The sequence below is a fragment of the Atractosteus spatula genome, chromosome 11, assembly GCF_055471065.1.
Source record: "Atractosteus spatula isolate fAtrSpa1 chromosome 11, fAtrSpa1.hap1, whole genome shotgun sequence".
In the NCBI taxonomy this organism is placed as follows: domain Eukaryota; kingdom Metazoa; phylum Chordata; class Actinopteri; order Semionotiformes; family Lepisosteidae; genus Atractosteus; species Atractosteus spatula.
In genome coordinates this window covers 42,185,209-42,209,876 of record NC_142716.1, presented here as the reverse complement: position 1 = coordinate 42,209,876, position 24,668 = coordinate 42,185,209, and the positions used below count along the sequence as shown (strand labels likewise).

Below are 24,668 nucleotides of genomic sequence, written 5' to 3'. Positions count from 1 at the left end.
AACTTTGTTCCTCACTAGGTCCCCTGCACTAGCTCTTGGGTATGAGGACTGTATACTCTCTCCTCCAGAACATTCATTCTGGAGCCACTCGCTGTAACTTTCTGTGAGCTCCATAGCATCTTACAGCAGATTTAGCATTCATGGGAGGAGTAATGAGTCTCGTTAACAATAGCACAAATTCACTGATACCTGGCAAGGGCATTGACAAGCAATGGGTCTTTCTTAGACTAGAAGCTGAGGATATCATGGCTGATGTAAGCAAATCCAACCAATTGTACATGACCACTTGAGCAATCCCATTTACAGATAGCTTATAATGTAGTTAAAATATTGAATATATTTGTGAAGCGTGAATGTTGGATATAAACAGAGATATATTACTGTTTAAGACATCTCCATCCATTCCAATGCAAAACAAACAAAAAAAATGTAAGATAATCCAGTATTCAGAAAACATACTCCTCCCATAGAAGCCTTAAATCTCAACACTTTTTATGTAATATGACAGAAGCTATTTTTCCGATTGTAAATTGTCTACTATTGGAGTGATTCTCCAATAGTAACATACTGTACTACTGAAAGGATGTGTGACACTCCAAATCCCGAATGTGTCATCATAAAACATTCATCATCTTGTATTAAATATTCATTGTTTAATTTAGAATGTACTAAAATGAACTCCTGCACTTATGATTCATAGGTTAAATTTAAATGTACCTATAACGTGCAAACCTACAAGAGTTACAATTAAGAGAGAGATCATTCGTTTTTTCCCACATGAGTTACAATACATTTTTTATGTATTGTATGTGTGGAAGGATCATATAATGGGTAACTGCAGTGCATGAAGTGTTATAAAAGACTTTAATTGAAAGTGACATTTTGAAAAGTGTATCTTTAGCAATACCAAAGGTTGAGGGCCACAATGTTTGCAATAATGTTTTAACTAAGTACTAATTATGTATCAATCTATTTCATTTTTGGGGAAAAACAAAGCTTTTAGAGGCTGTTAGAAATCTGACCTAAGTTTAAAAAAAAACATTTGTGTGAACTAGCCAATTGTCCAGGAACTCACCCCAAACATTTGCCGTAAATCAGGGTCACGGAAGCGGAAGGGGATGTTAGAGACATGTAACCGTTTGGGCTGCTGCTTCTCTGAAGTGTCTGCAGGCTGTAGCTGTAGCTGCTGTGAGCCCTCTGTCTGTGCCACCTCATCTGTCTGCTGGAGAGAAACAAAGCACAGGCTGTTAATGGGTTCCTACCTTGTGTTTGTGTTTTGGCATCCACCACATTACACTGCAGAAACATGGGTCCCCCTTTTCTGTCTCTATGGCTATTGAACACTGATCCTGACAAAAACAACCACATGTTTTTAAAATACCAACCACAATTGGCTCTTAGTTGAGCTTTCAGTCATGCTGCTTAAATTTATATTTTTGTACAAGCTGAACCAATTAAAGAATACATAATAAATCTTGCAAAAATTATACAATAAATATGTTCAACATGGAGGACTATAGATAATGGTAAAAAACTTGAAAATGTAGATGTAAAAACCTTTTACCCATCCAGATGGAGATTGCTAATGGCTGCTCATGCCAGGTGTAAAAACCTTAGGAAGGATATCTGAAATACTCCTTCTATTCAAAGCCTGAGCACAGATCTGTCTATCATGTTCACAGAGTGGCTGTGACTGTGGCACTTTACAGGATGAATGGTGTGCCTTTGAGCTCTTGTCTGTGACAACGAAGATTTATTTCAGACACAGAAGAGTCTTCATATTACCAATAAAAACAAAGTATTGTCTGATCTATCTGGGGATGCACAAACACAGTCTGTCTTTGACAGAGTGCCCAGACAAATCCAAAAATATTTAACTACGAAGTAAAGAATGGAATGCTTGTGATGGAACAGCTGGCGAAATTTCAAAATACAAAAAACTTTTATGTTTTGGAAGAACAGAAAATACAGAAAATGTGGAGAATTAGAAATAAAGATGGAAGGCTTTTCAATTTAAAAAGTGTATAGAAATCAGGGACAGAGTCTGGTCTAATGAGAATATGCTGAGAAAGTATTGGTCTTTGTGCAAATATTTAAAATAGCCCCATACAACGATATACAAAGAATGAGAATGTTTTCTTTGTAAGGGCCTTAAATAAGCTTATAATGATGAATGGATATATCTTTTGTCTGGTCCATAGCCACAACCATGCACATTGGGCCTAAAGCACTTGGTTTTGTTTTTTAATGGTTGGTTAAAACCCAGCTTTTGTTCCTGTATCATTTACTTCCAATTATTTCCCATTATTGTTGCATGCATCTTTTAGAGGCACCACAAATGTTGAACGCAAATGCAAATCCCTATTTCCTTTCTAATTTTTTCATCAGCCTTTTTATTCACGTCCTCTGTGCTTTATTCCAATACATACAGTGTTGTGAAGACGGTTACTCTGCAAATTGTAATAACTAGTACTACGTTAAAATAATTTGTGATAGATTAATTTAAAGTGTGTGGTATGGAATTGATGCATTAGAGCTCAGTGTCATGGATTCCTGGGGCAATGCAGTGCAACCTGGTGTCCCCAAACTGTTTCATCACATCTGCCTAACAGACAAAGAAGAAATATGTTAATTCCAGAATAGCTAGGTCACCCAGTGCCTAACACAAGCACGAGCCGAGAACCAGAAAGAATTCACAAATCACAATAAGATCACTTTATTGGCTCTATCTAATTTCTTGTATTAGGAATTTGTCTTTTCACATACCCCAACTTGCTCTCCATGAGACACACAGACAGGGTCAGCCATTTATATGGCACCCCGGGAGCAGTTGGGGTTAAGGGCCTTGCTCAGGGGCCCAATAGAGTAGGATTCCTCTGCTGGCCGCTGGATTTGAACCAGCAACATTCCAGCCAGAGGCGCAGCTCCTTAGCCACAGAGCCACCACAGCACCCCCTCTTAAATGTTAGTAAATTAAAATAACAGGAGAAATAGTAGGACAAGGACTCAAAAAAGCCACATTCCAACAGCCAGCAGTCTGTCTCTGTTGAGAACGGACTCCTCGCAGAGATGGATTCTGAGCTGCACTAGGCTCCTCAGCTAAGTACACAAGAGGCTGTTTGAATAAGATGTGTAAATCAAAAGGTCCCCAAGGCATTCCTCCTTCCGCACGACATTGAAGAGCTGCTAGCACAAACACTTCCACAGCATAAAGTGTCTGGCTCATATACACAGCACAGCAAATACACTGCGGAGCGGCTTTTTTGTTTGGGAAGAACCATGCACCTCCAGTCCTCCAAATATCGCCCGTGCTGAGTAGTTCTCCATATGCAAAGATGCATTTTGAATAACTGTCAAGACATTTGAACTTATTGTACTGAGCTGTGAAAAAAATACTTGGGTCTGAATTGTCTTACATTGTAAATACAGGTTAGATTTTTGGCACACTTGCACCGGACACTCACAAATCCAGCTAATTTTCCCAACACCCAGCAAAACCTTTGGTTCAGTGCCAAAGCCCAATACTCCTAGGCTCCCGAAAAAATTGATGCATTTGTGAACTGCATATCTGTCTTCCCATTTCAGGTTGCTAATATCAAGTAGCTCCTGGCAGCTGGGAGATTAGTTGCTGTAATGAAAGGATGAGGGAAAGGGCCTCTTGAGTGCGACATGTGTTAGTGTGAGAGGGGTTAAGTGGTTGAGCCAAGCTGAGGGGGGGCTGGAGGAAAGAGGCGGGGGGGGTGTTCTGGGGGAGATGCATTACACTGACAACTCATGACCGAAACATGGGCGGGGGTGGGCGGAGAGGGGTGATCAGGAAGCTTCAGGCAGTGTATCGCTGACTCTCATCTATCACAGAAAATGTTGCCATTTTTGTAAAACCAGACCCAGCAGTCCCTGCATACTGTAGCAACAGTGCACGCGCATCTATTCGGCCTTGTGTCTGCAGTCACTTGGAACTAAATAGACCCAGACAGGGCAGTGCTACTGTGACTCCTGAGGTGCTCTTTCTCTGCATTGAAGTGCTGGAGTTGTCCTGACTTGAACTCCAAAGCTCTGAATACTGTTTGCATTGAGGCTAGAAGACTTACATTACAGTTTGCACCACAAGCTCAAAGCACACATGGATATCACTAGAACCTCCTTGCTTTAGCCTTCGGTAGTGTGCTGAGTTACTGTAATAAACAGTGTTCCCTGTTCAGTGGTAAGGGATAGATGTCACACAGCAATTCTAAGTAAACTTGAAAAAACACAACATCCTTGGTGGTCTGTAAGGAAAGCTGCATAATAGTGAAGTCTTTTTTTTAACCATTGTGTTAACATAAATGTGGTGGGTTTTGGTGTGAGATGAGTGATTGCTGGGGGGGTGTCTAAGCAAGGCAAGACCCATTTCAACTGTCACTGTGAATCAAACTGCTCCCACAGACCAGCAACCATCTAGTCCAGCCAGTCTGGCATACACAGAAGCAGGCCTGTTTATGCTAATTACGGCGGTCCTCAGCACTCCAAATACATAGTGATAAAGACTTAAATAATTAAAAACCACTCTGAAAATGTGTTTGGTGATTATTTATCGGCGCATGGCGTTATTGATTGCCAACGAAAAGCAACCGTGGCAGACAGTCAGCCTCTTTGAAGATGAAGTACTAGCAACAGTGTTGGATTCCAACTTCTGTCCCCAGCTCCTCAGCCCTCCCAAACTAATTGGCCTATTGTAGCTTGGCTGTCTCCCGGCTGTGCTGTTCGGTGCCTGAGTGCGGGTCGCTGAAGTCTCGGCAGATAGATGGGTTAAATGGCTGCGTAATTACAACTCGGCGTTACTGCTTCCCCTGGAGTGCCGTGTATGAAATCTCTCTGCCTCCAGGGCTGAGCGGAGCACATGTTCTATATCATTTATCATAAACGTGTCATTTGTGGTTAAGAGTCTGGGCTCACAGCAGTTCCCATCAGGAAAGAAAGGGAAAGTATAATAGCAAGTTTAACAGGTAACACGTACCCCCTCTCCCAGTTGTACTGCCAACCTAAAAAATAAACAATGACTAAAAGAACATAGGGGCACCTGTGTACTTGGGAAATTAGTTTTTCATTAAATATTTTGCATATATACATTTTCTTGTCTTTCAAAAAGGAAGGTGCCTATCTATTCACTTATCCCACAATACAAAAGCTGGGGATGAGTGTGAAAAACAATAAACAATACAACTATACACTGCCATTCTATCTGTACTCCATAGGATTTTCTTCAGGGATACTTCCTGTTTTTCTTATTTATGTGCATGTTTAGGGAGCTATATAAGTTTTTCTTTTAAAATAAATAGGAGATAAAAACGGCCTCTATAGAGCAACAAATGTTTCAGAACCCTTTTGGAGTATTAAAGTGTAAACTAGGCTGTCATCTGCTGTTGGCGCGGAGATTTCGTTTCTATCTCTTCACGGTACACTCCCTCTGCTCTCATGCTTACTCTGCATTCCAGGGCTTATTCTCGCTCTCCGTCTCCCTGCCAGCTCACAGCCCACTTATCGGGAAATCGCTGTGAAGGAAAAGAGCTCTCCTGTGTGGTAAAAAGTGGCTTCGGAAGCAGAGAGTGAGAATACAGACAGATGCGCACAAGATACAAAAATATACCCCCCACACACGCTACTCACTCACCCATTCACCCATTCCCAGGGCTCTAAGATAACCGATCTAGTCTGCAGGAGGACCAGGACTGGGAGACGAGCCAGTCTGTGCTTTGCTCAGTTGTATACCATCAGGGGATAAAGAAAAGCCCATTCCTTAACAATCTCTTTTACCACCTCTTGAAATTCTTGTCCACCCCTCTGGAACAGTCCTGAAGTCTCCAAGGATGAGAGTGCAGTGTTATACTGAAGCACATAAAGAGGAACAGAATAGCAGCACTTCACTCAAGGATGTGTCTGGTGGGTTTAATCTAATTACCCCAGTACCGACTCATCCCCCAGCCTCCCTTTTTCACACCGCTAAGGAGCCTTCTACAGGGGTTTTAGTTTAGCAATTTGTCTTTTAATTTGTGTTAATTGCATGTTAATTATATTGCAGCTTGCATGTGCGGCATCTGTCTTTCAGGAGATGAGGTTGCAAAGGGTTTTCTTTTTCCTCATCTAGTAGGAAAATAATTAAAAGCCTCCTTCTTTGGAGATAGAAATACCATGTTCCTGCAGTCCTGAAAACTGAGAGACTTGAGATCAGGTGTGTCACAGAGAACCTGCAGGCTGCTTCAGTCTCTTCCCAGTTCTTTTTTTGTGATCTAGTGCTTATTATTATTTAAAAGAAAGCACATATTGAAATCACCCATTCACAAGATGATAAGAATGCAAAACTGGAGAAGCATCAGTTTTGAGGTTTGACAACAGATTGAAAAAATATAAATGTTATACATTTCACTGTTGAGTCGGTGTAGTTTTATCACTTATTTTGAAGCTATGACACAATATAACACAGATGAGTATCTCTGCTATCTAATTCTTCATGTTTTCCATTGAGATTACTATACAGTACTACTAGACGGTTCCTCAGTGATCCTTCTAAGGAGGTTTCTCTCTTTGAAACTCTTGACGTTTGGCGAATGATTGCCTTAACATAGAAAAGGAAACATTAAAAGAAGTTTTTTTAAAAATGTGATTGAAGATGATATTTTCCTAATGAGGCTAGGAGGCAAGGCACAATAAAATGTTAGAGTGAAAAGACCCTGGAACAGACATCTGGAGAAGACCCCAGCTTCCTGTGGCCCTCACTGGGATAAGTGGCTTTCTGAAAATGGATGGAGGAATGCAGATGTGTACAATTTTCTATGGACCCCTACAAACAGGAAAAAGAGAGTCCTCGTGCTTGAATCTGACTGGTCCTGTTCATTTTGTCCATACTTAAGTGTTAGCGACCCTCAGTATGCTTGTTAGTAATCTTTAGCGTTGCACATCTATGATTTGCAGACTCCTTAGAAGACAGTCTGTACCCTTTCTAATGAGGAATTATGCTGCTTTACACTGGCAACAGTATTGACAAAAAGGATCTTTTCTGTGCATTTGAAATCATTTCATTCTGTGCTGATACTCAAACTTTTGCCCCGCTTGTCACTATAGAAGGTTACTTTTCGCTTCATGGCACTGCGTTGCGTCCCTGCCAAGCAAGCCTTGGAAGAGCATCAGAGTGGTGAGGCTGCTGAGGAAAATAATTGCCAGAACATTATTATACAAGACCACCTCCTGCACCCCTCTGTGGCCCTCCCTCCTCTCTCCCATGAGTCCTGTCACTCCGGAGGTGGTGTGAGAGACTCCCGCTATGCAGGCTGTTAGCTCGGTGAAGTAACACAGCTTCTTGTTCAGTCATTTCTCTAACATACTCATTCAGTGTTATCTGCAAATCACTTCCGAAGTGCTCTCCTCAGCACTTTTCCCCTTGGAATGGCAGTACAACCACATAATTGAAACTATCTGATTGGAAAGCTGCCAAGCAGGTAGATTACATCCGATTAGGGTGATACCGGCGCTTCACTTAAAGGGATTAGACTGAGCCACTTTATTTATTTTTTTTGTTCCTTTTTTTTTTCAGAAGGAGTTACAGACAATGCTTTTTGTCACTTGCCAGCACTTTGGGAGAGAAAGGCTGCTTGCTGAACTGTTGTCACAGATAGCTTAATATTCCAGTGGCAGAGCCCTCGGTTATTTTTTTAAACATCTTTTTAAATATTCCTATTTTCTTGCAAAATACGTCACACAGAAATGTATTTATGTATTTTTTATGGCATTTATATGGCCCATTTTAAAGTGCTCTAAAATAACATTCGATTCTTATTCATATGTCTCGTTCAATTATTGATAGCAGCATTATTACGTTATTACACTTTCCGTTACTCAAAATTGTTAGTTGTGATTCGCCGCTAGAATGTTAATACATGCATCCTTACATTAATTCAGGATTACATTTCAATAGCAATTCAATATCAAATTATTTAACAGAAGAATCAAATAAAAGAAGGGGTTTTAGGAGATTCCAATGATAATTTAAAAATGTATCAAAACTACTGCCACTGTCACCATGAATAATAATAGTAACAACATCAAAAAAGGGAAGCTGAAAAGAGAATGATCTGCACTGAATAAGGTACTGTAGGCTGTGTTATATCCTAAAATTGATATAAGTCCCTTCATTTAACTGTATGAATTACTGTGATCATGCAAAAAAAATACTACATTTCTTTTTACATTTTGGGTTACTCCCATTAAACTTCAGATATTCACTTGAGTTGAGATACAAAGCTTTCTTCAGTCTGTAAATGAAAAAGTAGACTTAAATGATAGAAAATCTACATTCTTCACATATTTGGTAAAATCCAACCCAGATTTTTTTTTTCAACCAAAGAATATCTAGAGGGTTTCTGTCCATTGGGTTTTAAAAAGATCTGCTTACTACTTTCATGTGAAGTTGTCTGAACTGGCGTTTCGAGAAAGGCTTAAGAACACTGTGTGGACAACACAGCGAGATGTCCACGAGGATAACTTAGGACTCAGACTCAGCACGAGCCTTTTCTGGGTTTAATAAACTGTAAGGAATACATGCAGAATAACAAATCTAAACACAACAAGGGCACAAAGGAACGATCCAGTCGGATGATGCTCTGTGAGGAAACGCAGCATTCGTTTTTACCGAAGAAAGGGTGAGCCGCGCTCTCATTACTTTAAGGGAAACACTCTGTTTCATTATTTTTGCGATCTTAGCCCTTTAAGTTATAAATAATAAAAGCAGTAAGTGCTGAGCTGGTCACAAGCGATTTTCCCATTGGGTTTTGTAATCAAAGCCGACTCTCACCGTCTGACACCAAAGCAAACAGGAGAGGGCTGTCATTAAACCAGAGGAGCTGAATGGCTGCCTGTGAGAAAGCCTCTCGACTGAAGCTTTCTTCTCTTCCCATTCCCTTGGGGATTAGTCCAGTGCTTATAATGCATTTTACTGATGTTTTGCCTATCATCATTGGAGCCTCTGAGGCAGAGTTGGAGCTATGTCCATCCAGAACCTCAGACTGGGTCACGTCACTTTGCAAAATATGAGAAGAAACTGGGATGTGACAGGGTCAAATGTGAACTAAGACCAAACACTGAAGTCCGCTGATGGAAAAAATGAACTATTATAAAAATCCGCTTAGTATGTCACATCTCTGAGATACTGCGTTATGTAGCCTTGCAGTTGTGTTCCTTGTTCTAGTTGTTCAGAATTAAACATTATGAGAGACCACAGAGGCCCACTAGTACAAATCAAATTTTGACAAATCAAAACATAGCAAAGCGCAAAGAATCCTATCAGGACATGTATTCACAACCGTCTTCCCTCTTCTCTTCCTTTTGATTTATTTTAACAACTCCAGAAGATGAAAAAATATAAACAAAGATTTATGGTTCAAAAAGCTAGAAAACAGTAATTTAATGGTACTGTAGTCCTATCAAATGTTCAAATCCATCCATCCAATTTCTAACAGCTTCTTCCAATCGAGGAGCTGGGGCCTATCCCAGCAAGCAACAGATGCAAGGGTACACGCTGGACAGGATGCCAGTCCATCACAGGGCAAATACACTCACACCTAGGGCCAATTTTCTCTGAAGCCAATTAAGCTCCCAGTATGTTTTTGGACTGTAAGGGGATGATGGAGGACCCACAGGAGACCCACACAAATACAGGGAGAACATACAAAATACACACAGCACCCAAAGGACGGAATTTAACCCTGGGCCCCAGTGCTGCAAGGAAGCAATGCTAATCACTGCACCACCATGCCACCCCAAATGTTAAACATTTGAGTACTAAATGAAGAATGTTATATATATATAAGCTATCTTGAAGAGGAAAAATGATTATAAATGAACTGACAGTCAAAAGAAACACAATGCATGTATGATCTTTGGAAAACAGAACATTCAGGTTTTGTATACTGATTTAATATTTTTTGGCCTTATTTGCATTAAAGGTTCATTGATGCTGAAAGTGATGCACTTGAGCAACCCTCAAGCTCAAACTCATCTCATTAATTAGAGTTCACTGGGCACAGGTGATGATGAGGTGATTTAACCTGTTCAATATCGATCCTATTGAAGATTAAGGAACTCAGGAAGGAACAATGGATTATGAAAAGAATAATGTTTTCATGTCATCGGTATATTGGCACAACACATCAAGTGGTTTTATTAGACGTTCAGCCAAGTCCTCTTAAGTGATGAATCAAGGTTTTGTGCTGAGCACTCTGATTTATATCAATGAGTGAATATGCAGAATGATATACTGATTGAATTGTTAAGTGCATGACTGACTAATCTATGGAGAGGCACAGGTGAGATGGTCTGGGCAGGAGAGCTTCGTTGCTACAGATCTCCTTTTGTAGTGATTGATGGCAACTTGATTGTATGGTGCTACATGAATGAAGTCATGAGACCTTACATCCTGCTGTTCCAGTAGGCTTAATCTATGTTGAGAACACTCTGGTAGGACAACAACTAGACTTGAGCCAAAGTGAATGTTTGTATGATTAGCTGGAACAAGGGATGGCTTGTAAGGCTCAGAGATCTGTGAGCAGGCACAGGATTATTCACGTTCTACGACAGGAATGGGACATAATCCCATAGGACTGCATCAGCCACCTGGAGCAAACCTTACATCACAGATGTACTGCTTATATTGCTTACAGCAGTGGCCCCACACTACACATTACTCGCCTGTGACCTTCATAGTAGACCTCACTGTTGATGACCAATGTTAATCGACATAATGAATTCACCTAAATCACGTCTGTTCAATAAAAACATGTCAGAGCTACAGAAAAGATTGCAATTTTCCAGACGATCACTTTGTTTCATGTTCGGTATAATTCCATCCATTTTATTCATCGTTTCCAGCAATGTTTTTGTAGCATTTGTACTGTTGCAATTGTACAGTATGTGAAGTCTTACTCAGCTTTCGTCTCTTCTTATTATTTCATTATGCACAGGGATCACAAGAAGATGGCCTGTCATGCACATCTGGTTGTAAGCTTATTAATCTAAATATCTCATACAGTACCTCTCATGTAAGAGGCTTTATTTTGCTGTGATCAAGATTTCAAAAGCTTTGAAAGCAAGAGAAAATTTACACCCTAAATTCAGTAGACAGAAGCAGCCAGTGGTTCCCTGGCGAGCAAGTAAAATTTAATCATACAGTAGGGCAATAAATAAGGCATGCATGTTGCAGTGCCATTCTAATTCTTGTATTTCTGTGTTTGCTATGCATACTACTAGTTCAGAAGCGGTGTGATAATTGTGCTGACGGTTGTTGCACCACTGGGTGACTTACCGGTACTGTCGTTGTGCCGGTGAGGGAGGGCGTGCTGGAATCGGTGCCCGGCTGCTCTGAGTGTGTCTGTGTGGGGGTGTAGATGGTCATGGCATGCTCGGGCACTGTGCTCTGCCCCGTGTAGTCCTGCGTGGGGTGGGGGTGTGGTGCTGCATACTCCGCAGGAATCCCGTTCTGAGGCGGCGGGGGGTACTGGGCCGGGGGGTACGGCTGGGCCATCGCTTCTGGGGGGGCTGTGGCCTCTTGGTTACCCTGTTTTTAACAGAAAAACATTTGTTAAATGTAATGCTGATCGTTCAGCTCTTGCTTAAAGAGAGGCAAACCAGTGACCCTTCCCCCCTCCCCATCTCCACCCCTAGGTCTGTGTCGCTTAAAATTCCAAAACTGAATTAGGAGTGCCATTTTAACCCTGATGATGCTCACAATGCACTGCAAGGAAGACAAAACACATTTTTTAATAAGGAAGAAAGAACCCTAGAGGAATTGCGCCCATACTGCAAATTGCTTTCTTAAAAGAATGCTCTCATTTAAAAACAATCTAAATTCCACAAAGGGTGTTTGGAAGGACAAAAAATAAATAAAAAATGACTGACGCGAGAAAAGAATTGATTAAGAAAGGAACAATAAGATGCTTATCTGGAGGGAGTATTTAAAAGCAGATTCACTAGAACTGGATGAATAAATAAAGAGGCAACATTCAAATCTACATAGGATATCTGCGTGGCTGAAGTTTCTGAAAGGAGTCTTTATGACACAGCTGTTTAGACTCGAAGCAACATTGGGGAATACGTACACCATGGTCTGAAGTGCAGTTGGGAGAAAAAGGAAAGAAAACCGCTATAAATCTAATTTCAACTAAATCTGGTCATTAGACGCAAAATCTGTCTTCTGAAAGCACTAGAAAATAAATAACAAAAAACATATATAGAAAAGGGTATTCCCTAGTTAGCTTTTAAGCAGCATACTATCAGCTAAAATTGGAAGTGAATGAAAACATAAAAAAGAAAGCAGTAGAAAATTGGTAGAGAGCACATTTTGGGGTCTCGTTTTTCATCTCAGATCACAAAAGGCTGGGGAAATAAATGCTGTCCTGCAAGCTAAATAACTTAGGGAAAGGGCTATCATATCGCGTTTCAGGGCAGATTAAAGAATCGCTTGATCATTATTACCCAACACACTTTATTTTGTAGAACATCGTTCGATAGCAGCACAGGGCTGGAACGAGGGGAATCTAAATTGCTCTCTTGGCAAGCACGAGGCGAAAGATCAATTAACTGATAAATTTTTGATTATAACCTTTGATTTAAATTACAGGTTTCTAATACTAGCAGCCATTTCCCTTCTGTGGGTTCCCCCCCGCTCTCTCTTTCTCTCCTCGCCAGGCTGAGTGTCAGGGTGTGAATTAGAGTCATCTCAGTTTCTCTTTCTTGCGGTCAGTCCTGGCTCCTGTGCAGGCTTTGTCCTGACACCGTCCTGTCACTCTCAGCACTTGCTTTTCGCTCCCAGGAAAGAGTAGCCTTTCACTGTGATTGACAGCATCGTGTCTCTCTGGGATTCCTTCATCGGGCAGGGGTCATCTTCGCTGTCACTGTGTGATTGCAGGGGTAAGGCAGTAAGGTGGAGGGATGGCGGGTAATATGCTCTCATTTAGGGGGTATTAAGTGTATAGGGACATCCTGTCTGGGGGTAGGGTGGGGGCTGAGGGGTGTTATTTGAGGATATTAATCTAATACTAATCTAGGCTTGCCCTTTGAGACTCAAGCTTGACCCCTGAGCTGAGAACCTGCCACCAAAATGTACAGTTTCTCTCGGAAGCACAGAACCACAAGAAAGCAATAATCCTTCCAGCCAGAGGAAGTTGTCTTTTTTTTCAGAAGCCAGGAGACACTTCAACAGCCTAAGTCAGAGTAAGCCACACCTGGGCTGTAGGACAATAGAGCTGTATGACTTTGTGAGTATTAATAAGTTACTGTAGAGTCCTCACCTTCCTTTTAATACAACATCTTCTTAGAAGTGGATTAAAAGAGGCTGATAGTGACTGCACACAATATGAAAAATCCCAATGTACAGATTCCTGATCTACTGTAAGGCCAACACAACATATACTTATTTTCACATACTTCCCATGGCTAAATTCTCGGTTTCCAAGGGCTAGCTCATAAGTTTCAAATCCATTAATTTATTGACTTTTTCCAGCAAATTGTTTCATTGTCTCCTTTTTTTCCCACACGTTGTCAAAGCCCAGAACAATTTAGGGAATGTGTCCCATGATCTGTTTACATTTCAGTCTATGTGTTCCAAGTGGAAAATAAATGATCTGTGGTACCCTGGTCCTGGATTTTTTATGTTTTCTTTTCATGGAACACTTTCAAACTCAGTATTGTATGTCTCCACCTACTTAATATCGTAAGCTGAGATATCAGTGAGCCCTGTAAATTTAGTTTTTGCAACAATAACTGACATATAGACCTAGAATGCATTCTTTCATTTTTAGTCCTCTGACCTACAGTATTGTAAAAGTATGTATAATGTATGGAAAGTACTTTTTTTAATGAAAACTGACCACTGATGCCTTCAGAACGTTAGATGTCTCTATTAAAATGAAAGTAAATTTATATTCCAGATAATGATATAATATTAACTAAAAAGAAGTTACAGTAATTTTTTAAAACAGTGGGGAAAAGTATATTTTGAGTTACAGGAACAACAGGCAATTTAAGCCACTTTTGTTGCTTACTGCCGCACTTTGAAACAAGTATGACAGCATGTAAATGTATCAAAAAATGTACAACAGATTTAAAAGGGGAATACAGCACTAATAAAAAGATAATATATATTCTTGAATAAGGGAAGATTCCCAAGCAAGACAATACAAAATCCAAACCAAATCAATGATTATTATTTCTTCCATTCATCTGTTTCGGAGATATAAAAGAAGACTACAGGGAAAAAAATAAATACAAATGTTATTTCAGTTTTCTTTATTGTTATTAGCCTTTTCCACTGACTAAGCAGCATTAGCTTTCACAGTGCGCCATCGATGATGTTGAAAGAGCCTCTATTTAATAAGAGTGCAGAGAATTGCATTAATGTAAATGTAGTGGAAACAATGAGAGCCGCAGTCATTGACATGTTGGCAAACAAATGAGACTGTCCTCTGAATTAGGGAAATGCTCCATTATCCAAATGAAAAACTATTCTGCTGTACCAGCTAGGAAGCTGGACAGACTTGGCGAGATCTGGATCCCAGGAGGGCTACAGCTCAGTCTGGGGGCTAGCTTGGTGTTTGACCCCAGTTGTTTCTTCTGTGCTTCCATGCAATGTCTCTCTACCCTTTCCTAGTTCTTTCCTCAATTCAGTTCTCTTCTGTTCCTTGCTTACTTAATAACCTGTTGCACACTGATCCTTATTTTAACCTGTCTTTGAAAAGCACCGTGAGACGGTGCTAATCAAATGAAACAACTGAGCTGGGACTATGAGAAAAAAAAAGCTAAAGATCAGTGCTCTTCATTAAACTGTAAATGCAAATGATTGCATTATAGCATCGAGCTAGACTTGAAGGTTACCAGCATCTTTGCCTCTACAACATGTCCCAGTAAACCATTCCATATATTGATAATGCGGTTTCTTACTATTGCAGTGAAAATGGCTTCTAACAAGTTGGCAGCTGTATCCTTGTTTTCTGCTAATTTGAAAGAGCTACTGGGATCATCGTGATTGATTCCCTGTAAAAGTCTGAAGACCACAATCTAGTCTCTTTCTGACATTCAGACTCTTTAAGAAACCTGAAACTCCCCAATTGAATCTTCTCTTGACCATGTTTTTTACTGAGTCTGAAAAGACTCTCCTGCTCGCTTTCTCTACCTCATGGTGTTCTTCCTGCTTTCAGCCATCCTCTCATTCTTTCAAACTTTCTTTTCACCAGATCCCTCTCCATCCCGTGTCTATATTGTCTAATCTGGCCATCTCCTAGTTTCCGTCCACCTCTCCTTCTCTTCCTTCAGTTTTACATGGATGACTTACAGACAGGCTGAGCTTTTGGGAGATTTGACTCAGGTCTCTTAACATCTCTGACAGGGTCAACGAACTTACCAGATCAAACCAAGTGCGTTGAGAAAATGTGGTGAGGGAGTGTGTCTCAGCATTACACTACTATAAAACTCATTGCTTCCTACTGATCTTTCAACAAGTAAGACAAGCTCCTTGTTGTCAATGTGAATTGCATTTTGTCAAGAAACAAATAAACAAAAATCTAATTATGTTTGTTCTTCAAATGAAAAGAAGTTTTCTAGATTACATCCGATCCAATATTTTTTACTTTACATTTCGATTGTAAATCCTGCTTGGGTGTTTGTGCGTATTTACACAACACAGTGATTACATTATATATATTGTATGTTTACAACCAATTAAGAAATCTTGCTTTGAGCAATCTGTGAGAATAAAGGCAATGACGGGACCTACTGTAACAGTTCACTTCTCTAAAATAAAATGACATGAACCATGAACCATATGAACTAAATATAGCAGGTTCACAGAATTAAATCCCATTGTGAAACTGTTTTTCTATTAATGAGATGTGTGCTGAAACTGTTGACATAGTTGACAGATCACTGTTGTTTATTGACATGCCAAATGTTTATTGATATGCCAAAAGGTATAGATCTAAAAAAAACAAATAGAAAAAACAGAGTGTAAAGTACAGTTTAGGCCAGAATTTATTTGTTAGAATATTCGTGTTGGTTTATTGTCATGCCAATCCAGTTGAGCCAAACTTGGCTTAACTGGAACACATTTTTAATACAAATTGCTTTTCGATACTCTACAAACAAAACCTTATTCTTGAGGCCAGTGCCTCAAACCTGATATAAATACCAGTACTGCTACGATTGCCAAAATGTCTTTTTAACCGACAGACAAGGACAAACACTGGTCCTATAGTTTGACGACTGAAAGCGGCACTGAGGAAAATTGTCTTCTCAACGCGTCATAATGAGTTTGGCCAGGATGTGTCAACATCAGTGACCTTTATCATTGCTGTCCGAGTTGAAAAGAAAGACCAGAAGGATTCTTATACATTTGAGGTATTCCACAGTATGTCAATGCATAAGTTGGAAAAAGCAAATTTGTAACACGAAAGTTAAATTGGACACAAAATAACCAGAGCTCACGTGTTTTAAGTTACACACTATCCTGGTGGCTGTATGTCCTTTACAGCTTTGAAGCAGCTTCTGTATAATGCACCACCCATCACTTCACACTTGTTGACAGGTCACTGTGAACAAAGGAAACTTGAATAGGCGACATAAAAAATTGCACTCAGCCTCTTTTATGAAGTTAGAAAAAAATTGCTTGCCTTGAAGTTTTCTTTTTAATAAACCTAAATCAGAAATTGATATTTAATATATCTCCCTGGCGCAGTGCGTTACGTTTTAATGCACTCGGCACCCTTTCTCTCGGTTATAAAAAATCGCCGCATCCACTTGTCGTAACGCTGGATGTTATTAATGTGGAGGAAAAGGGAAGAGAGAGAGGGTAAAAGAAGCTCGATCAATGTGACTGCAGCCGCTACACGAAAACATCCCCAGATCCTTGTCGACAAATTGCGCTGGTAAATGATTTCTCCTATGAGCTAAATCATATTATCTGTTCCTCTATCAAGGGTGCCCCCCTCCACCTCCACTCCCCCGAACCAGCACTGCAAATCCGAGTCAACGCACAGTAAATGAGTTTATTTCCCACAAGATGGGAGAATGCAGAGAAGAGAAAAAAAACAGACTTGCGGCTTCAGATTGCTTCTTTAACCCTTTGTTTAAACTCAACAAATGCAGAGATTGATTTGTAAAAACTTCATGGGTTTGGAAGGGACCTTCTCTCAGGCCTATCCTTTTGGCCTGTCTCCATCTCCAGCTTTCTCCTCCTACCTTTAACTCATGCATCTGGCCTCCTTTTTGTCTCAACAAATATGACTGATGTCTTTGTCACAGTGAACACATACAACATTTTGAAACCTATTAGTTATTTGTCTACTTGACAGCAGCAGATATCTAGGACCTACAGTATACATTCATGAAACTTGGTTGAACCAATTACTTTCCATGGTGAGATCCAAGTGCTCCTGTAGGGTATTATGCCACCAATTAAATTAATTTCACTGTTAGGTTTGCTCAGTGGCATCTTGGTTAGCATTGCTGGTTCATAGCTCTTGGGTTCTGGGTTTGATTCCAGATTGGCCTTCTTGTGGCTTCTCTGGTATCCTCCCATAATCCAAAAACATGCTATCTAGTGTAGTGTCTCTAAACTGTTCCTGCATTTATGTTCTCAAGATTGGGGTGTCCCTACCAGGGTGTGTCCTGCCTTGTGCCTTAGACTTTGACTCACCTTGGCTCTGTATTAAGTGGACACTGAAGAGCAAGTGAATGGTGAATGGACCTGGATCTTCAAAATTATTTTAATGGCCTTTGTAAAATATTTAAACTTGCCATTATTATAACATCTTTGGAATAAAGGTTTTGTGATTATATATTTTGGACATTTGTTTAAAAACAGATGGAAAGTGCATCATTCCAATCTCCAAAAATGTATTTAAATTGCAAGTAATACTTACACATACTGTACTGTAGCTACATGTTTAAGACTGTTCACTTAAGACCCCATGCTAATGTCTTTACAATAGCTGGCCTTGCATTAGCCTGTCTTTAACTTCTGTAAACACACCATTAGCTTACATTTTCATTTGAATGATTTTAATAAAAGGGACAAATGACGCCTACAGGGATAAAACAGACAACTTTGAGTTTAACAAGGGCGGAATTTACATTCGGGACTGTTTGCAACTTTAAAGTGGGTCCCTGGGAGGTAATTAAATGCCTCTATACAGTTTAGCTCACAGTCCTGTAATATTGCCAGTTTGCTTTGACCGTGCTAGGCTGCACTCTTGTGTACTATAGTCGGTCCAGCCAGTATTGATCTCTCTCTGGAGCTGCGGGCTTTTTAAAACGCACTTCTATTGCACAAGGACCTGAGCCACCCTTCCAGCCCTATTATTTAGAAGCACTCTGCTATTGTAAATTGGATTGAAACCTTACTTAAGAAATCACTTCCAAGCAGAATTTTGTTTTGCAATCACACATTCCCCCAGTGCCTAGGCATAGGTAACCTAGCCTCCCTGAGGTGTCAGTCTTGGGAGTGCTGCTGCTTTCCAATTCAGCCTCCATATCAGATGCCAGCTTAATTTTGCACCAAGAGCTTCCCTCTGTCTGCCTGTTTTTCTTCCCCCTTTTCATCACAGCATCAGAGAGAGAGATTGCCCTTCTCCTGAAACCAGATTGGTGGAAACAAGGATTTGTATACAATCAGGTGACTCAGTTTAATAAAGCCACTTTAGATAACCGTTCAAGTACAGAAAAAAGAAAACGGCATGCAATTTTTGTATTTGTATTTCCTTGCCCAGAGTCATCAACCTGCTAGGAGAGTTTTATAGTATCACAAAAGCCAAAGCTGACAGTACTGTATATAAGGCATTTCCCGATAGAGTCTAACCAGACGGTCTTGTCATATCTTATTTTTGAACAAAATGAATTTGAACAAGTTGTTGTCCTTATAAAATCTACAATTCCACCACCCTGTCTTGTTATATTCAATAGTCCTTCCTAATTATATATCTATCCATCAGTTTTATATACATGTGTGTTATATGAATGGGAGGCACATACTCTTGTAGTAGAATCTTCATGTGAGGCTCAGACTTTCCCACATTCTGAAGTGACAAGAAAGTGTCACTCTGATGAAGAGACTAGGAGGATGTTTTACCAGGATTATGCTTGCCTTGTTGAGCCTACATCCACAGGGCAGAACCAGTGAACTGAGAGTGAAGGGAGTGACACTTCCTTTTCTTAGGTCCCTAAGGGGATCTTGCTGGAGCTCCCATCGCATTGCTATGGCTCATAAGCTGGCTTGCAAACCTGGCACAGGGTCACTGGCAATACAGGGCAAGTAGGGATGTAACCGACAACATCACACACACATACTGTACTGTACACTTCCTAGGAAAGGTGTTCCACATTGGCTTTCAAAAGCACTTTCAATCTGATGTGAAATGGCTGTGTGGGAAAACTTAGTTTTGTTTGTTTTTCCAGGAAACTGGAACCTCCTAATAGATTTTCATGCTCAGGATGCCTCAAGACCATCACCAACAGGCATGCCATTTTCACAGAGGAGACGTCTGTTAAACCTAACAAGCAGTTCTGGGGTCAGGCAGTTGAGTCAATGTTGACTATAAATCAAACGCACCATGAGAAACAGAGGGGATTGCAGAAGCACTACTGAAGCCATCGTGCTTGAAAATTTAAATCTCAAACCAATAACCTTTTATTTTAACATAGTTCACAGTTGATAGTTTTCATTTTAACAAGATTTTATATTTACACAGATGCTTTGCAAAATGCACACATCTCACATAGATGAAAAAATGTCTGTCACATTTTGGTAAAGGCCTGCAAAATTGCACTTTCTGAACAGTTAACAAGCAAGCTGTTAATATACAGTACCTACAAAGTATTAACAGATTCTGAAATATAAATGAAACACATCCATAGAATTAGGGGTATGGTTTAGGCTATGGTCAGGACTACGGTTTATTACTAACATGAAATTAATCTACAAGAGAAGGTGTTCATTATTATGATTATTATATTATTTATTTAATACTTTCATTGTATATTCCATTTCTAAAATATTTACAGAAGGTTTCGGTAACACTTAATCTAAAGTCTTATCTAAAGGTCTGTGTGTCAGCAAGTACAGTTCAGTAGTCAAACCCAGAGAGGAGAATGCACATACTGTCTCACATGAAAAGAAATTTGAAAGAAAGTGTACATTGTTTAACTTGCATCAAAAGGTCTGTATACAGGAGAAAAGGAACACTTTTTTTTGTCATGTATGAATATAGACAAATAAAAAATAAATGACAGTTTCATTTTTCATTGTTTTGCTTCAGCTGAACAGCATGCCCCTAGGACCAATCCTAAAGGCTCTTCTTCTTTGGCAGCTTGCAGAGGGAAATGATGTAGAGAGAGCTGTAAACAGGCAAATAAGGGCCTTTTCTCTTAGAGAGACAAAGATAAAGATAATCCTATATCTTTGTTGTATAAAAAAAAGAAAAATGTCACAGATTCCCTATGTTAAAAAAAAGAATGTAGAAGTATTAAAGAAAAGTGGAAATGTCTCGATCTGTTAGAAGGAGGCGATGTAAAACTCCAAAATCAATTGATGTAATATAAATGAAACACTGCACCAGATGAGCATTTTAGTGCAGCGTGTAAACATGCTTTAAACTTCTTATTTTTCATTAATATTGATGAGCATCTAATTTAACTTAAGCAAACATCAGACATGGAAAGGCACGGAAAGAAGGCCAGGAGTGATTTCTCTAAACACAGCAGACATTAAATCAGCAAACACAAATAACACTAGTCCGGCTGAACCCATTTTTAATTAAACAAATTAGACCATTTATTTTATTTCTGCACTTTTTAGAAAAAAAAAACTTCCTTTAAAAAAACCCCCATAAAAACCTTTCACTCTGTGCTGTTTTAAAATGAAAAATCGCAGGATAACCTTTTCTGCGTGCAATGGTGCCGATTGAAAGTTCAACTTCAGAGGAATTTCACAGAAAATAGACTTTAATAGTAATTATAAAACACCAGTTCTCTAACAAATAGTAGTTCAGATCTTATAGAAAGTAAAACCTTTTAAAGGCCTTCAACTGAATTTGTGTTTAAAGACTCAGCTCCAGAATATAACATTTGCCTTTCCTCTACTGAGAAAAGTTATGAATTAACTTGCTGCGTTTATAGAGCACGTTTCATGCCAAAGCATCTCAAAGCACTTCGCATACAGGAGGGAATCACCGAAGGGCAACACCCACCTGGGTAACATGCAGTAGCCATCTTGTGCCAGTAGCTACACTACAAACAGAGCACCAAAAGAAGTGAGCAATTTTTTCACCACCTGAATTAAGGGGAACTGTATGTAGGGAAGATAATGCAAGCCCAGTGGGGGATTATAGTGAGGACCCCCATTGTTTTGATCAAGGCATCTTCAATGTCCTGTCATCAGGACTCTTACAGTACAGTGTTACCAATTACCAACCTAGGATAGTGGTTTAGAAATTCTGATATAGAGAGGAGAGCCACTGACAGGTCCAGAACACCACTTACAAAAGCAACCTGATTTTTTTTGGGGGGGGGGGTCTGCCATTTTAGTACCTTCCAGGCCCAGTCCTGTTTCTGAGATCTGTTGCGATCAGGCAACAAAGAGATAATGTTGCTGTAAGAAGAACCTTTGAAAAGGATTGCCCTTTGACGTTTTGAGCTACAAGAAACTACAGGTGCTATAAGTGCACTGATGTGTTTTCCCCTAGTTAAATGGTTGCAGAAGCACGGCTCTGCTGTACCGTTTTTTCTTTTAATGTACTACTGAACCAAATAAAAGGTGATGTCAAGCGGTCAGGCCTTTTTACTATGTTTTTTTGCTGTAGCATGGAGAAAACTAATTAGGATCTGCCCATTTTAAGCTTAGCCGTTCCTCTTCAGGCATGAAATAAGGAACCAGGTTTGTATGAAACCCTTTATCGGATTTTTTGGTTTCCCCAGCAGCTGAGCAGAAATGTACTTTGCACTGCCTTTTAACCCTTTCCATTTCAACAAAACATTAAAGATTTTCAATAAAGCCAGTATCCTGTATTCTGCAACAACAGTGTGATTTGAAGGTTTCAAGGCTATGAAATAAGAAGATTCAATTATAACTGGTAGAAAAACCTAAATTGGAAAAGACATCTATTAAACCTGGATTATTCACGTAAACCTAAAGCACATACTGGACATTGTAAAGTAAACCTCAATGTTAATTCTTTTGAAAATTTACATGAGAAAGGGCAAATAGAAATCTATCCTGTTCACATCATTTTTACTGCTGATGACCCTTTCACAACACTCTTGCTCTGCTTCCAGCTCAGCTCTCAGTTAACAGTTACTGTAAGTGAATTTGCCTAACAAATCAGTTTTTCCTCGTCTTAAGCAGCTTTAAATTTAAAGATGCTTTAGGAGCTGGCAGAATTCCAGCCCTCAAGGTCTGGAGGTGACCACAACTGTTTTCTACTCTGAAATGAAGAAAAACAACTCAGCCGGCATTTATGGCATAACTTAGAAGGTGTAAAGTAGGAAATATCCTTTAAAACTAGTAAACCTTAAAAGTTCTGTCTTTTAAAGGAAATTTTCATCAATATTATTCCCAGTACTTGTCTTTGGTCCTGTAAATACCTTACATGCCCTCACAAGGTTGTTCCTACCAGACTGTTAATTATTTGATTGATTCATTATTGTGCAGAAGCCAGGGGATCCAATAGAAAGTCAATTATGATTGGAAAATATTTACACTGGTTGTGACCAGTGCAGCAGTACATCAATGCATTTTATGCATTTGCACAGTTCAGAGAAGAAATTAAGTGTTGTGATCATAACCATACAGTATCTACACTCTGAGCAAGCCAAGGTGGAAAGTTCACACATTGAGGACCAGACACTTCATAGAAGAAGGACCTTTATTCCAATCACATTTCATGAAGATCTGCACAGGACGACAGAATCCTCAGTTTTGAAATGAAAAATAAAGAGTGTATGTATAGTATAGTATATATCACCCCCCTCCTCTTCCTCCTTTCCCACTCCCCTCCTAACCTCTAGCACAGCAGCCCCTACCTGAGTAGCTTCATAATTCCATCCTGTCTAATTCATTTTGTCCCCTGACAGCAGTTTTTAATAACTTTTATTAATTAGGGCTGTCGGATGGCTTGTCGCACGGAATATTATTTTATTCAGGGACCATTAGGCTGTCCTGTTTCGCAACCGGCACTATTCCCCATCAGCGGCAGCCACAGGCTCCGCGATCTATAACTCTCTCAGCCTCCCTGTTAACGGCCACGTTCTGGCGCAGATTAATCCCCGGCGCGCTGACAGCCAGAGGAATGGAGTTCCACTCACCTGAGCAGCACACTGCCCCTGTCAGGCGCAGGACTCCTCCGATTTATAGCTTTAAACATCTTTGCAGAATTTTTTTTTCTAGTCGTAGTATTTTTTTCCCCTTTCCAGTCCTGTAGGCAGATGTCTTGAATTGACTGCACTGGGTACTCCCCTTCCTCTGCTTGCCTCTCACCTTTCGTCTTTTTTTAAGGGTTGGTTGCTTAACTATTTATTGCTCTGTGTGTTTTTACTTTCATTACGGATGATTTCTCCGAATTGGGTACTAACTAGAGTGCCAACTTGAGACAATCAGTTGGCCTGCAGAATGCTCACACCAACTGCAGTGATATGAACGGTGCTGAAAACTAGGCCTGGCGTGTTTTAGAAGACATTGTTTCAATTGTCATTTCTTACTTGTTTCGTTTTGATTTTTATTATGGCTAGACAGTGGCAGACGACAGAAGAAAAAGGATAAATCTCTTCAAAAGACCAAATAAAATCTCCCTTCCGGTGTTCAAAGTTAAGCTGTTTGGAATTACGATGAAACATGTCCAGAAACTGGATGGGACACTTCTTTCTAAAAAAAGACTGACACCTTTTCACTGTCTCAAATTAATTTGCTACAATGCAAGTTCATGAAATCACTTGCAACTCTTTGATTTTCTCTCTCGGCATTAGATCAGATATTTAACTCCTATAATAAATCATGAAACGCTTTTTCTCAACATTTGCGAAACATTTCTCAACATGTATTACAGCCAATCTAAAATCACCCACCCTGTGATTTCATTTAAAGATAAAAGTTCTTAGAAATAAAGTCCACAGGTGGGGAGTGGGGAAGCTCTGAGGATATCATGACTGACTTCCAGATGTGACTTTTCAAATTTTCATAAACTTTTAATACATATGTCAGATCCCAGATTTCTTATTTAATAGTACTTTACATTCATAGATTCCCCCTATTGAAACTGTCTAATTATAAAGAGGTATTTAACGACAAAATCATGGTGTATAATACTGGGAGAATCCTTAATGCTCTGGGAATACAGAATGTTGTAAATGCTAATAGACCCTCTTTTATACCCCCACTTTGTAGCACAATCCCTTGTATCCAAAGCTTGATTTTAACACTGTATCTGGACAGCAGAAGCTACAAATGCAGTGGGAGCCAGAGCTTCTGCAGTTCATCGTTTGCAGTAAAACACTAAAATCCTCCTTCTTTTGAGGGTCGAGTGTCAGAGCTTTGTCAGCATATGAACTGCAAAGAACAAGTGGAGGTTAAATCCACACTGAAAAGTATAAAGAACTAAGAAAAAAAC

The 24,668-nt window shown here is 39.8% G+C and overlaps 1 protein-coding gene across 4 annotated transcripts in view; it reads right to left on the bottom strand.

Moving 5' to 3' along the window:
* The window catches only part of LOC148824075 (RNA binding protein fox-1 homolog 3), a 430,118-nt gene that overhangs the window by 45,427 nt on the left and 360,023 nt on the right, over positions 1 to 24,668 (bottom strand). For all 4 annotated transcript variants that reach the window (XM_088927040.1, XM_088927038.1, XM_088927041.1 and 1 more), the window contains 2 exons: positions 11,330 to 11,581; positions 1,076 to 1,222 (listed from right to left, as the gene is read on the bottom strand). In XM_088927040.1, the coding sequence (XP_088783166.1) occupies positions 1,076 to 1,222; positions 11,330 to 11,581 (399 nt within the window). The remainder of the gene's footprint in view (positions 1 to 1,075; positions 1,223 to 11,329; positions 11,582 to 24,668) is intronic.